This window comes from Drosophila navojoa, chromosome 2 (assembly GCF_054131105.1).
Source record: "Drosophila navojoa isolate 15081-1374.11 chromosome 2, UAZ_NAV_1.0, whole genome shotgun sequence".
NCBI classification, from domain to species: Eukaryota; Metazoa; Arthropoda; class Insecta; order Diptera; family Drosophilidae; genus Drosophila; species Drosophila navojoa.
In genome coordinates, this window is record NC_142890.1 from 15,330,001 (window position 1) to 15,345,774 (window position 15,774).

Consider the following 15,774-nt stretch of genomic DNA (forward strand, 5'->3'; position numbering starts at 1 on the left):
TCGAGAGCGCTCTGTCTACGTGCTGGCCAAACCAGTTACAGGTCGTTGAGAAAATTATTGAGTGAAATGAGTTTGTTAACACCTAGCGACGAGAGGGCGTTACCAACATGGACCGATAATTAAGCATGCGTTACAGTAGGCATTCAAATGACCACCCCCTCCCCCAGCCTCGGCAACCAATCGCCTTGTTTGATTGGCCCATTAGCAACAATATGCGATATTTAAGTGTAATTATGACATCCACTAAATGGTAAACAACTCCTTCCATAAGGAGATATCGCCAGATATCTTCATTAGCCCCCCAGCTCGTAGCTGGCATTGTTATTGTTATGGTTATTAGCCTGGAGGCTAGTTGGTTTATTTGTTTGCCATTTCGATTGGCATTCACTTGCCACATTGCCACACATCAGATCAGCAGATCATCAGATACAGCTGCTGTTACAGATCGTAGAAAACTGTGGCAGCATTTTTCGTTACGTTTGGTTGGCTAGCTCGGGTTTTGCGTTTGTCCGGCTTTTCTTCACTGGCCAACAAGTTTTTCACTTTTATTTATGATGAAGATGTCAATCTGGCGGCCTATTGCCTCTGTCGGCATGTGTTTGTTTTTCCAATTGCCTGCCTAGCCACCGACTGCTGCCTGCCTGCCTGCTTCTCGGAGGTGGCTGTCAGTGTCACTGTCACACAGACGAGTTTTCCATTTCGCCTTCAGGCCTGGGAAAAGTTCACTTCACAAAAAAGTTAAGCACACATTTGGCTCAGGCAACAAACGATGTTGACTTTTTTAATTGGATCTCGGGGCTGATAATTGATTTCAAATCATGAGAATCTCACAGAGTTTTTTTTTTCCAAATTACAATCTCTATATATGTATATTTGTACTTGGAAATATCAAATGTATATCAGCAGACTGCATCAAAGCATATATAAACTGTACTTAGTAGTATAATTAGGCAATTATTGGAATTGGGCAGCTATCAATTAAATTGAGCAATGAGCACTTTGGAGCTATTTGGGGACTATTCGAGATCAATTTCATTCAGTGCTCTATAGTCATCGGGAATTGTAGTCATGCGCAATCTGGGGACCATTTTAACCATATTCACAATTTGTATGGTCCTACAATTCATATACAATGTAAGTAAACGAAAACGAAAAGAGTGAAGAAGCCGATGAATAATTTTTAATTTCAATAGAATGCATCAACAATCACAATGACAAATTTCATTTGTAAAGCCCACAATAAAACGTGGATCTCAATCTACGTGTGTCGGCTAAAGGCAATTAATCGTTATAGGACTGTACTCAACTTTAATGCCACAATACACGACTCTTGCAACGATATATGGACTACGTTTCAGCTTTACAAAAAAGCAAATGGATATAAGCCTTGGCTTTACAACACCTCTGCGGACATTTGTAGATTGACTCGGAAGCCCTATAATCCAATTGCTATAATGGTATATAAGGTGGTACGACCATATTCAAACTTGAACCATACCTGTCCTTATGGGGTGAGCCATTTGTTAACAATTTCTTCATGCACATTCTATTAATAATTCATTTTAGGGCCCGTTAATTATTAATGGTCTGTATTTGGAATATGCAAACCTTATGCCGTTTCCAACGGGAGAATATTTAGTTAAACTAGACTGGTATTGCACCAAGAAGAAGCAACTATCGACAGACTTGTACTTTAAATCTGACGAAGGTCTTCTTAATTCATAATAGAAAAGTATAAAGAGCCGATGGTTTGTTAATTGATTCCAAATATGTATTGGGTCATGAACACCTCCTAAATCAGCATTTTGCATGAATAACCCTATTAAAATGTATCAAATATACAAAAACAGCTTTCAAATATTTAAACAGTGTATTTAGTAGAATAATTAGGCAATTATTTCAATTGGACAGTTATCAACGAAATTGAGCAATGAGCACTTTGGGACTATTTGAAATAAAGTTCATTCAGTGCTCTAGAGTCATTGGGAATTGTAGTCATGCGCAATCTGGGGACCATTTTAACCATATTCACAATTTGTATGGTCCTACAATTCATATACAATGTAAGTAAACGAAAACGAAAACAGTGAAGGAGCCGATGAATAATTTTTAATTTCAATAGAATGCATCAACAATCAGAATGACAAATTTTATTTGTGAAGTCCACAATAAATCGTGGATCTCAGTCCACCTATGTCGACTAAAGGCAATTAATCGTAATAGGACTGTGCTCAACTATAATGCCACAGTACACGACTCTTGCAACGGATTGTGGACTACGTTTCAGCTTTATAAAAAAGCAAATGGATATAAGCCTTGGCTTTACAACATCTCTGTCGACATTTGTAGATTGACGAGAAAGCCCTATAATCCAATTGCTATAATGGTATATAAGGTGGTGCGACAATATTCAAACTTGAACCATACCTGTCCTTATTTGGTGGGTTGAAAGCTAATCATTTACATTCTAATAATATCACAACTCTTTTTAGGGCCCAGTATTTATTAAAAATCTGTATTTGGAATATGCAAACCTTATGCCGTTTCCATCTGGAGAATACTTAGCTAAACTGGACTGGTATTGCACCAAGAAGAAGCAACTATCGACAGACTTGTACTTTAAATCCGACGAAGGCCTTCTTAATTCATAATAGAAAAGTATAAAGCGCAATTCGCAAGAACCGATGGTTTGTTAATTGATTTCAAAAATGTATTGGGTCATGAACACCTAAATCAGCATTTTCCATGAATAACTCTATTAAAATGTGCTCGATTTGCATTTGGAAATATCAAATATACAAAAACAGCTTTCAAATATTTAAACAGTGTATTTAGTAGAATAATTAGGCAAATATTTCAATTGGACAGCTATCAAAGAAATTGAGCAATGAGCACTTTGGGACTATTTGAAAATAGTTTCATTCAGTGCTCTATAGTCATCGGGAATTGTAGTCATGCGCAATTTGGGCACCATTTTAACCATATTTACTATTTGTATGGTCCTACAATTCATATACAATGTAAGTAAACGAAAACGAAACCGTGAAGAAGACATTGGTTAATTTTTAATTTCAATAGAATGCATCAACAATCAGAATGACAAATTTTATTTGTGAAGTTCACAATAAATCGTGGATCTCAGTCCACCTATGTCGACTAAAGGCAATTAATCGTAATAGGACTGTACTCAACTTTAATGCCACAATACACGACTCTTGCAACGATATATGGACTACGTTTCAGCTTTATAAAAAAGCAAATGGATATAAGCCTTGGCTTTACAACACCTCTGTGGACATTTGTAAATTGACTCGCAAGCCCTATAATCCAATTGCTATAATGGTATATAAGGTGGTGCGACAATATTCCAACATGAACCATACCTGTCCTTATTTGGTGGGTTGAAAGCTAATCATTTACATTCTAATAATATCAGAACTCTTCTTAGGGCCCAATAATTGTAAAAAATCTCTATTTGGAATATGCAAACCTTATGCCGTTTCCATCTGGAGAATATTTAATTAAACTGGATTGGTATTGCACCAAGAGGAAACAACTATCGACAGACGTGTACTTTAAATCCGACGAAGGTCTTCTTAATTCACAATAGAAACGATATTGACTTTTTTAAATATAATTCATGGTAATTGATTTCAAATAATTTTTTGGCTGACGGAAATCTCTTAAGCCAGCATCAGTAAACAGCTTAAAAACATATTTAAACAGTGTATTTAGTCTAGCAATTATATCAATTGGACAGTTATCAATGAAATTTTGGGCACTTTTGGGGTATCCTATTGCATTCACTGGTCAGAGAGAGTCTCTAATGCTCTGATGAAAAGTATTCGGAAAGGGATATTAGCTGTCCCGCTCTGGCGAGTTGTTGAACTTCAGCTAACATTTCCGAAATGCAAATGGCCATAAAATAAAAGAGAATTTAAGATAAACAACAAGTTTTACGACCAAATTTCATTGAACGTTTACGAAATGCAAAGGTAATTTTAAGAGCCCATTGCCAGCTCGTACGCCCATACGGCTCCCGTTCTTCTTCTTCTTCTTCTTCTTCTTTGTAGCGGCACGTGCTGCGCCTACAAATGTTGTCCAATTGCTGCGGCGGCAACGGTAGTCCAGAATACATCAACATTGCCGAAAAACGCGGCACGTATGTGTCACCGTCTTGGCACACTCACGAAATCTCTTGTGTGGGGCCGTTGGATGTCAGAAGCCGTGAAGAACCGAAAGCAAGACTTAAGAGAGGCGGACAATCGACGTACTGGGACTGGGACTGGGTCTGGGTCTGGTACTGAGACCGAGGCGTGCGGCTATTTTATGTCAAAATAATTGTTAATCCGCAGGGAGCAGCAACTTTTTGGGAGCTTCGTCATCGTTTCGAAGGCTTCAGCTACGGATACGTCTACGGCTACGTCTTCAGCCTCAGATATTTACGAGTAGCTGTTGCACTCGAAACGTGACAAGCTTATGAAGATTTATGGGGTTCGGACAGCCGCCCGTCGACATTGTCGCCATTTCCATTCTCACGATCGGTGTTCGATCGACAGTTTTTTGTTTTTCTTGTTTCTTTGTCTTTTTTCTTGTTTTTTTTTTTTTTTTGTTCTACGGCTTTTTGTTATTGTTGATTTCGAATTTTTGTTGTTGTACAATTTGGTTTGGTTAATTTAAGTACAAAGTACGTGCAGCTCAGAAGGCATTGATTTTTAATTTGTCCATTAAAATGCAATCATCACGCCCGACCGGACTCGACTCACCCGATTCCCAGTTCCCACATCTCGTGCCGCCGTGCTCATGCTCGACAGCGTTGCCTTGGCCAGCGCCATTGTCTTAGCACGAAAATTAACCAGAAATTATGGCATCATAATTTAATCATTTTATCTCTGACTGCCTGTTACATTTAAATTTTGCCCACTCTCAGCTGTGATCTGGCATGCAGGCTGCATTTCTCGATTCGCAATCAACTCGCATCGAGCATTTTAATAAACATTTTGAAGTGCTCCATTTTCGTTGCTTCAACAATGCCAAATGACATGGCTGTGAGTTGACTTCAAATTGAATTCAATTGTGAAATCGCTGGCGATTCATAGAGCTACTATGAGCGTTTCACCTGGCCAATCATCTAATAATATTGTATATATATATATAATATTTCGCATTATATAATTATTAAACTGGCTGAGATATCTCCATATAAAGTTGTTAAACTTAGTCTCTAACTATCTATAAATTTCGATTCTAGTTAACAGTTATTCCAGTACACTGATTTCCATGGCCCAGAAACCCTGCTTTCCGTTATGCTTTGCTTATTTATAGCAACAGGCGTCAACCGCATTTCCTTTTAGGGCGGAACGGCTACAGGAGAGACACATGTTTGACATTATCAAGCCGCAGCATCCACGGCTGCTGGCATTTTTAATGATCAATGCGCAGCCAGAACAACATGTTGCACTGGCAGAGTCAGAAGCAGGGAACAAAATATGGAAATCAATTCAAAACGAGCTGCGAACAGTTGTGATTTCGAGTAGTGTTTGCCTTAAGGGACAACTGTTGCACAGGCTGGTAACTGGAACTGGGCTCGCAGATCACAGATCGGTGATCTGGGACTGGGACTGGGACTGGGACTGGTATTATTTCCGCTTTTTGTTCACCGTTTGTTTCTCTCATTCGGTTTTGTTTTGATTCTTGAGCCGCGACTGCTGCTTCCGCATCCTTGTTGTTCTCAGTTATTGTTGTTGTTGCACTTTGGTGGATTTTTCGCATCTGTCGCTGAAACAGGTACAGAATCAGGATCAGGCACCTTTCATGCTGATCGTTTGCTTCCTCTGCGCCCATTTTCGCAGACCGGAAGTTTTTATGTCTTTTGTAACTAATCGTCAAGGATCACGGATTTCGGTAAACTCCAGCATGGCGGGTGGTTAATGAGAATTTTCCAAAATATTAGTTGCACACAGTTTGCCCCGACAGCTCGGGGAGAGGTCGAACAGGTTTCCTGTTTTGCCAAATTTGCATGACCGGAAATTGTTGCTCTCTTCGTTCACCCCAGGGTGAAAGGTGATGCCAGCGATCTGTTTGAGATGCTCCTCAACAATGGATAGCATAATTGTGTGTCAACTTCTTAAGCCGATCTAGGGACTGGATGTTTTCTGTGTGTAACAAAAACAGATTCTGAGATAGACAAAAACTGCAATTTGTAAATCAAATGCCCCGATTTAAACAACATCGAAAGCTCTTTGCTATAAAAGATGCAAATATACTCAACAGGTGATGTCCTTATCAGCCTTCAATCAATCCCTTTAATAGCTTAATTTTTCCTTCAATCGAATCGAAACCCTTAAAAAACATGAGCAACAAAGTCGACTGGGGCAACAGTTGAAATCAAGATAAGCTGCGCAACAGGATAAAGCTGCAGTGTGACGAGGAGAAGCGCAACAACATTCACAGTGCATTGAAAATTATGATATAAATTATACAATGCACATTGCAACATTTAAAATGTACGAGCTGCGCAGGCCGGCTGGCCAGGACGAGAGTCCTGAGCAGGACAATAGCGTGTCCAACAAGGACTACCTGCTGGCTGTCAGTTTGAACCTGCCGATGCTTATCGACGGCTGAGGCGTCTCAAATGAGTCTGGCCCCAGTGTTCCGGCTAGGTGAGGACTTTGTCTTGCCAGCGTGACGCGCGATTAGAGATTAGAGCAACGTTTGTATGGCCAAGGACGAGCCCAAGGTACAGCCGGCCGTCCCCTATAATCGCTAAGAATTCCATTAAAAATGAGAATGTCTTGCTGTTAGACAAATGCTTTCATAGAAAAATTATTGAAAACAAATGATCATACAATGGGTTTCTCTATAAAAAACAAAAAAAACGTATAAAAAATTTGTAGTTAGGAATTCAACTAATGTGATAAGAAAACTTAAATAAAGATCTATTAGTCGATCATATCTTATTTTCAAATGATTCCTAATGTATGGCAAGAGTGATAAGCCAAGAGTATGTATATATATTGTATGTACATATAAGAAAAGAAATTTTTAAATAAATATAGGTAAAATTTTAGTTCTATAGAATAAATAAATTATATAAATTTTATTTTTTATATTTTTATATATTTATTAATATGTATATACGATGGCGTAGTTGTAGAAAACTAAAGTTGAAGCTAAGTTTTAGTCTTACTTTACGATTTCTTGACTTCATTTTGCACTTCTGATAGACAAAAGTAAATTTTAAGTATTTTTTGCATTTATTGTATTTATTGCAAAAATATGTTAACAGAAAATTGAATATATACACAAAAAAAAAAAAAAATTCATATGGAATAACTGTATATATATGTCAGCAATCAGTAGAATCTTTTATTCTCTCCATTCTATCCCTAAACAAATATTTATATATTGTTATATAAATATTTATATATTGTTATATAATATCAGCTTCAACTCAAATCCTGAGCAGTAGCCAATTGTCAAGGGCTTAAGAGAACAGGAGTGCGAATTTGAGGCAACAATGGAAGGATAAATGTGACGGTTCGCTAGCTAGGCTAATCGCTATTGTGGAGCATGTTTACGTAAATTGCAGGCGCTGTTAGCTGTTTGCTGTTCGCTGTTCGCGTTTGCCGATTGTCGCAGAGGACAAAGGACAATTTTGGGATTTGAAAGGATTAGAGTGGAAGGCTTGCAGCTGGCCGTGTGACAATATGTGGGTGCTATATAGAGGACGCCAATTGGCGAGCATATGACATTGAAAACTTTCAAGTTGCATATGCTGATTGGAGAGCAGCTGATGCGGCAGGAAATATACCCAAAAAATTTCTATGAAAAAATTAAGAGAATAAGTTATAATTTTTTTAGCCGGCTTTGGGTACGTAGAAAAAGTGGCATAATAAGGACACGCACGCTCCAAAGTGAAATGACAGGATCAGCGCCAGTGACAGCTGCTGGCGACAGCACATGCCGTTCAACTAAAGTAGGATACGCATATCCTGCGTTGAAAATTCGAGATTTTTTCTATTAAAAAATCATGCGCAGACGGCACGCGCTTGACCTTGACAGTGTTGCTAGCTAGCTAGGACCAGGCTCTGTACTGACTCTGGCACTAAACACTATGGGACTGTACATGTGCAGTCAGTCAGAGCGCAGCCGGCAGCTAGTGGGAGAGTCAAGCGTTAAGGACACGAACACATGTACAGAGGACAGCGTCTTCGCATGCTGCTTACATTTTTTTATGTAGCTCTTCGTTTACTTGTGTTTTTTTGTTCTGTGTAAGTATCCTGTTCCAAATGTCCTGCGTGTGCATGCGTACGACAGCAACAACAACAAAAACAACAGCAACAGCAACAATGCCCAGAGAAGACAACAAAAAATTGAGCGGGGCAGATGTTTCCTTAGCAGGCTGCAAGCAAAAATAACACCACGCATGATCAGTTCTTCTCTTCTCTCTCTTTCTCTCTCTCTCTCTTATTCTCTCTCTTCTTCTATCTATCTTCCTACTCACACTTTCCTGCTGCTTTTTATGCTTAGTTGTGTTTTTTAGTGCGTCTCACTGAAATTTTGGAGCATTGTCCTCCACGGCTACGCACAATGCTGTCAACTTTTTTCTAGTAAATCCGCTGACTATTGTTTCCGCCTCACTGAGAACAAGGAATCATTATCATTATCATGCTTAGGAGCATGGCCATTGTGCGGGTGCCTGCGTTGTCTTCCAGTTGCTTTCAATCCAAAAGATATCTAGTTCTCAGCTTGTCTGACTTCACTTCGATGATTCAATGGGGTTTGCTTCTCTTTTTATGGAGTACTCAAGGTCTTCATTTGCTATGCAGCTCAGGCAGCTCGGCGCATGCTGGTCAACTTCATTCCATGGCTAGACAAAAGAACTTTTAATGAAATATATTTGCCATCTGCAATGCTAAATTATGGTATATATTCAGGAATTTGATATACATACATATGTATCATGGCAAATGCGAATGAAATAATGAATAAATTTATTAATTTATAAAGTTAACAGAGAAGCATTTTAAATTCAAAATTATTGTTATTGTTATTGTTGCTATTGATGTTAAATTATGAAAATTACAATTAAAATTTAATATAGAATATAGTATTGCTTCATATATTACACATCATATATTCTATATAATTTATCTCAAATCCAGTATGCCTTATCTTATAAATTATATATACATATATATTATATATTAGAAGTCCAAAATACATTTGAAATCCAAAATTTTGTCTTATATTTCATAATTTATTTTCTATCTAACATTAGAGTTATATTTACATTATTTATTTTATATTTACCTTATTCCAATCCCCACTTATATCGAAATACATTTCCATATATCCATATATTCATCCATATTTTGAAATATTGACATTGAATATAATACATAATTTATATTCAATGTCAATATTCCAAAATTTTTTATCCCATATCTCATACATTATTGTGTAGGCTATAACCTACAACTCTATATCTATATCGTATTTACTATATCTTCACATTATCTATTATATAAATTATAGCCCTTATTTAACTAAACCATATCAAACCTTAGTCCACGCAGATGTTTCGTGCATTGCACCTCATAAACCTCTATAATAATGAATCTTATTCATAATGACATTTAATAGCTATTCCATTAATCCACAGACAGCTGCAATTTTTGCCTAGCCCCCACAATATTTGCCCACTATAAACGTAGGCGCTCGACAGCTCAATCGAAGCAAACAAACAAAATCAAACACAAATTAACCATGAAAATTCATGAATAAACCCTTTGCCAATTGTGCGCAATACTCTGTGGAATTTATACAATTTTGACAGTATTTTTGCAGCTTGCGATGTCGCATGCGAGAGTTCACTGAGTTTATGTCCTTTGGCCAATTGTGACAATTGAAGGATTGAGTTTTGCGCCTGCATTCGAGTATTTGCGTAAACATGACCCAGAAATGTCTGTGTGCGCCATTGTCAACCGCTTGCTATTGTGCTTGAAATCCTTTTATTTTGATTTCAGATCTGCCTTTCGATTAGCTGCGCCTGCTGATAGACTTTGGAAGTCATTGTTGAAACTGTCGATTTCAGGTCTTGTGTTAGTTTTCGATATGGATATGTCAATAGAGGCGGCGATACGTTTGTTCAATCAAACTGTGAATTTTTCAGCTGGATCTGATGTCAGCTCTGCGCATCTGCATAGAGCTCGGCTCGGCATTGTTCTCGGTGTTTTCTTGAAACTTAAAGAGTTGGACGTGCCATGGGCGAATCCTTTGGCCTTAGCATTCTCAGGAACCATAAAGATCTCTCTATCATAGAGCCATTGGCTGCTATAAAAGGACCATAAATCAGCCAGCAGCTATTCACAGCCATGCGTTAGTTTCCACGATACTTTGACTGATTATTATGCAATGGTCCAGGCTCGGGGCATTGTCTGAGCTCAAACACATCTGTTCTGGCTACTTCTTTATAAACGGAATACCTTAAGAGAGCTGAGAGGTTGAGAGTGTTCACAGAACTTAAGTGCAAGACTAGGGAAATGATCCTTGGCGAGCAGGTTGTGTGCGATCAGCTAGGGCTTTGTTTATTTTTCTAGTTCTAGTTTGCACTGCCCTTGCACTGACCCTATTTGATCCTGTGGCAGGCTGCCTGTTGCTTGCTCTGCGGCTTTTGTTTCCACATTTGCAGCTGCCACGCATTTGGAATTATTTGCATATGCGCACGCACTGTGGGTGTTGCTACCCCGGGGTCCGTTCAGCCGCTCTGGCCACACAATGCCATCTACTTTATTACTTTTTACGCATCACCTGTCCAGGCATCTGACCCTGGCCATGCCACGTGCTTTGTTAACCCAACTGACCTGTACTCGAGTTCGTTTGTGCTGATATTTGAGCCAGCTTAGCCTGCTCCTAAGTCAACGTTGCAACGTGGGTGTTTCGTAGAGGATTTGACGAGCCTTTGAGCTGCTCCTAATTAGGATTGCGAGATGATATCTAAAGCAGGCGTAAGCTGCAGATTTTTGCAAATTTGTATACGGGCAATCACTCCTATCTTTAGTAGTTCATCAGCCAACTAGCAGCTGAAGTGCTGCAGTTGCAAAAGGATATCGGATGCTAAGAAATTGACTATTAGGAATATATATCCATTATACACATTAAATGATCTCAAATAGTCCGTTCTCTATATCAATTTATTTTTCATAGATTCCTTTAATATGAATTCCTTTAATATTACAGAGAGAAACTCTTTTCAATATACATTCCAGTTCCAGTTACTACAAAGAAATCTTTGCCAAGACATGAAATTCCTTTAATACAATGCATCTTTGTCAGCAGCCACTGAAGCATGCTCAGGAATTTAATATACTATTGTGATATACTATAGAGCGACTATCTTTGGCTGCCTGAGCGAAACTCAATAAATTTCACAGTGGCTTTGCTGTGTGAAAGCGAGTCTCTCGCCCCGTTTCGATAGGCCAGCCATTGGGTCCTGTTGTGACACTATTAAATACGCATTTATGGGATGCGATTGGCCGCCATTAGATGTCTGGGGAATCGGGATGCGTGCGTTGTAATAAATTTTATATAAATTTGACAAAATGAATCAAAACAATAAGCGCAGCAAGCAGCGGCAGGACTAGCGGCCAAATGCAAGGACACGCACGAAATGCGAAACAATTGCAGCACGCGGCAGGACACAAAACCGACGACAGCAGAGACAATGGGCCAAGTACTCGAGTGGACAATGGCCCTGGCTTGACTTGATAAGAATAAGAAACGCCGACCAGACGGCTGCAGGACGAGCGCAGCGCCTGCTGCATGCAGCACCTGGTGTTTGTTGTTTACAAGCCGGCCAGCCAGGACGCAGGCTCAGGACGAACCGGTACAGTTTGGCGAAAACGCAGCAAGATGCAACTGGGCACGTGCTGTGCCTGCGATTGGCAGATCTCTGTGCTAGCTTTGTGACTGATTGCGCTACTCGGCCGCTTGAAGGACATGCGTGCATGCAGCGACTGCTGCGAGCTGTTGAGAGCTCTGTGGAGCTGCAGCCGCTACATCCCACATCGAAAATGGGAACGGCTCAATTATGAGCGTCAAATTAAATTTTGGTAACACATTGCCAGCAACCCTTTGGGCCAAGCTGCGGCTGCCGTCTCTAGCCGTCTGCTGCTGCTGCCGTCTGCTGCTGCTGCTGCTGGTCAGTCCGCGTCCAGGTGGTAAATCCCTAACCCGCTTCGATAATTACGCCATGCGCTGCCGCCATTTGAGTGGCTTTGACTTGAACTCAAAACCCAAACTCAAACCCAAACCCAAACACAAACACAAACTGGCTGCCGAACCCGAGCCCGAACCCCTCGGCAACTGTTTCAATTTCAACTCTTTGCTTGGCGTCTGCTGCTATAATTTGATGGCATCTGTAACCGAGGGTTTTTTCTCTCTTCTTCTTCTTTTCGTGTTAAGTCTTGTCTCTCTGCCTTTTTAGCCACGTAGATTTTCAACAGCGTCGTTCATTAGTCTGTCCTTTTTTGTTGTTTCTTGTGCTTCTGGCCCTCACTATTTTTTGGCAGTTGGTCATTACGCATGCACTGGCAGATGCTCTTGGCTCGGTTCGCTTCTCCATTTTTTCTTGCCGTTGTTTATCCATTCGTAGAAGGGTCAACTGTCCGATGGATGCCGCCGCTGGCTGCCGCCTGTAAACAACACCTTTGATTTTTCATGTCTTGGCTGGCAGTCGAATTGAATTCCTTCTGCTGCTCCGTCTGCGGCAGTTAGAAGGGTTTGCATTTTGTCCTGCAGGTTGTGTTGATATGCATCTGGGCATTGGACATCTTGCAGGACACACAGAAAAAAAACGAAAGAGAGGACACAACTTGCAGCCGCTCTGCGTTGGCCCAAAGCTGATGTTGCTAACAAAGCATTAAATCCAGGAGAAGAAGTTCAGGTCTTATACAGCAGGCCATATAGTAGAAGTCAGCTTGTCTTAGACGACTTGACTAAGTGACACAAAGGTCCTTTTGGTGTCCTTTTTACTAAACAAAGACATGTATATGAGGATGTATATATACATTTAATTCGTTGTACAGACATTGGGACTGAGATATGATCAAACCACTGACTTAGCTGTAAGTGAGGGGAGCTTTTATATACTTCATTCCAGGAGTAACCAAGTTCCATTCAATATAAATATAAATTTTAAAAAATTATTTTCTATTAAATACAAGCAAATAGCATTGCTAATTTGCCAGTAAACTGTTATTTCTTTATATTTATGAATTTTCGTATATATTTTCAGTACTTTCAGCAACAATTTCCCTTGGCAACAATTTGCAATTCATCGACAACTGAGCAAATAGCAGAATTACGCACAAATCCTTTGTGAAAACAAAGAGCGTATAAATCATTTGCGTAAGACGAGGACAATTTGCAAGAATTTGCTGTCACCAGGCGACAATGCAGTGGAAAAACAATGCGAGACAATTTGCTGGAAAAAACTAACAATGATTAGGCAAGCGCAAGGAGTCAGTCGGTAGCAAGGATATCTGTTAGCAACAGCCAGACAAATCAAACAACTGTCCACTGGTCTGGCATATGGCCGTTGTCGTCCTCGTCGTTTTCCTCGTTTTTCTCATTTTCTTTGGAACTAAGTGGAACTCAATCCCTGGCAGTCGTTGGTCAAGCATCGCTGCCATTCGACGACATCCAATGCAAGCGATGCGTCTCCGTTCTGCTCTTTAAGTGGTTGGGTCAACTGCCAGGAGTCGCCTGGACAGCGCCGTGTGCAACGCCGCATGGGTCGCCATTGCCGTATCTGTTATCCTTGTCCCGACCAAGAAAAAAAGGACAGCCAGACACTGAGCTAACGAATCACTGCATCTGTGTTGTAGGTGTTGCTTGGCACAACCCACCCAAGCGTCTGCGTCTGCTTCTGCGGTGCCGTTTACATTTGTCATTCTTGTGGTTTTTGCTCGGCTGCCCTTTGTTCGGCTCAAGGCATCTTTTGCACATCTTTTGCCACGGCAGTCGCATAAATTGTATTCGTATTACTTACAATAATTCCTAGCAATTGTTCATCAGGACCCTTCGGCTACTGCGCTGCCTGTAATTGAGTTCTATCTGCGAAAAATGATATCAAATGTTGCAGTAGCTAGCTGCTCATTTGCGGCCCAAAGCTGAGAAACTTCTCGATTGCAGGAATTATAGAAGCGGATTTATTGTTTCTTTTACTTTTTGGAATGTAAGATCACAATTAATTCAAAAATTTGATCTATATATACATGTATATCTATCTATCATATTCGCTTCATCCACTCATATATTGACATACAAAGATATTGATCGTAGCTGAATATATATATGAAATAATAGGACAAAAGCAATATGTATATAATTATAATTTTCGTTCAGCTTGAATGGCTTATAAATATACATATATACGTATATATGTATATAATCCGTATTTGCTAAACAGAGCCATTTAATGGATAGTTTATATACCTTGCTCCTCCCTCGGCATACCTTTCAAATTACCTGTGGTAATTGCCCAGAGCAGAGCGAGAAATAGAACATATTGCTGAAAAGCTTATAGCAGGCGCAAAATGTTGCTGGCCTGACCCCGACGCCAACCCCAGCGGTCAGAAGACGGCGACTGGGACTGCGACTGGAACTGGGACTGGCACTGGGTACAGAGACAACAGTTGGTGTCTGACAGCAACTTGACGATGAGTTCAAGTTGGAGTTGGAGTTGAAATTGTTTTTATAGTTGGAGCAACCTGCCAGAGTCTGTTCGATTAAGTGAGTGTGAGTGTGTGTGTGTGTGTGTGTGTTGCTTTCAAATTGCCAATGCGCATGCGCATCGGGGCAACAATTTCACATTTAATGATAATAATGATGGCGATAATAGGCTAAAATTAGTTAAACACGAATTATAACAACAACAACAAAAACGACAACACAACAGCAAGGGTTTATACATACATTGCGAGGGAGCGTAATAAACGAGAGAAAGACAGAGAGAGAGAGAGAGAGAGAGAGAGAGAGAGAGAGAGGGAAAGAGAGAGTAAGTGAGATAAGCTCTCCGCTATTTCCTCCAGCGACTTAAGTGCCGCCAGCTGTTGTTGTTTAGCTGCTGTTGGCGAGATTGGCTATGCCCGGGCGAAATTACTCGACACGGCCAAAGTAAAGTTGGCCAACTAATTTGGCTCAGGTGGCGCGCCAGCGCAAATGAAACAAATTTATAACAATTTGCCGATCGGCCGACTTAAACAGAGTTCCATGTGGCCCATGTGATTGAAACGCGCTGCTAACCGCAATATCATATGGAAATGTTTCAGCCCGAGCACTTCCCTTCTACGCCTATCACATAATGAGCAGCTCGAGCATTTCTGTCACGTACATAAATGATAAAGGAATTTCGTATAGTCTTTAGGCCCGTTTATAGCTACTTACTGCATTTACGATTTTGGGCTTGGCTGCTACTGACCTGGACCTAGCTACAATTTTATTTGTCAACCGAACTTTGAAGTCGCCGCGCGAGTCGAGGCTATTAATGAAGGCCCAGTTTAACGAGTTAGCTCAGCATTTGAGCCGCCTCAGCTCCACAGATGAGCTGCAAGCGCTTGACCACACACACACAATTGAACTTAAATCATTCTCGCTGCTCAGCTGCTTCAATATCTCGTCTAGCTGCCACTAGAACATTATCTATAAATTGCACGCAGAGACCACCCAAGCTAAAGTTAGATAAACTTTAAACATGATAGTAAATGT

General features: G+C 40.2%; 3 protein-coding genes across 3 annotated transcripts; all 3 read left to right on the forward strand.

Moving 5' to 3' along the window:
* The first annotated feature begins 925 nt into the window (after positions 1–925).
* On the forward strand, positions 926–1,734 carry LOC149092178 (uncharacterized). The gene is made up of 3 exons (XM_089256735.1): positions 926–1,134; positions 1,194–1,511; positions 1,567–1,734. Exons 1-3 carry the CDS (start codon positions 1,069–1,071, stop codon positions 1,723–1,725), a joined length of 543 nt encoding a protein of 180 aa, XP_089112861.1. The 5' UTR covers positions 926–1,068; the 3' UTR covers positions 1,726–1,734.
* Positions 1,735–2,122: 388 nt separating this feature from the next.
* LOC149092179 (uncharacterized) lies at positions 2,123–2,651 on the forward strand. The gene is made up of 2 exons (XM_089264950.1): positions 2,123–2,440; positions 2,493–2,651. Exons 1-2 carry the CDS (start codon positions 2,141–2,143, stop codon positions 2,649–2,651), a joined length of 459 nt encoding a protein of 152 aa, XP_089121076.1. The 5' UTR covers positions 2,123–2,140.
* A 285-nt stretch (positions 2,652–2,936) lies between these two features.
* LOC149092180 (uncharacterized) lies at positions 2,937–3,610 on the forward strand. The gene is made up of 3 exons (XM_089256724.1): positions 2,937–3,020; positions 3,079–3,396; positions 3,449–3,610. The coding sequence occupies exons 1-3, from the start codon at positions 2,955–2,957 to the stop codon at positions 3,608–3,610; spliced, it is 546 nt and encodes a 181-aa protein (XP_089112850.1). The 5' UTR covers positions 2,937–2,954.
* The last annotated feature ends 12,164 nt before the right edge of the window (positions 3,611–15,774 follow it).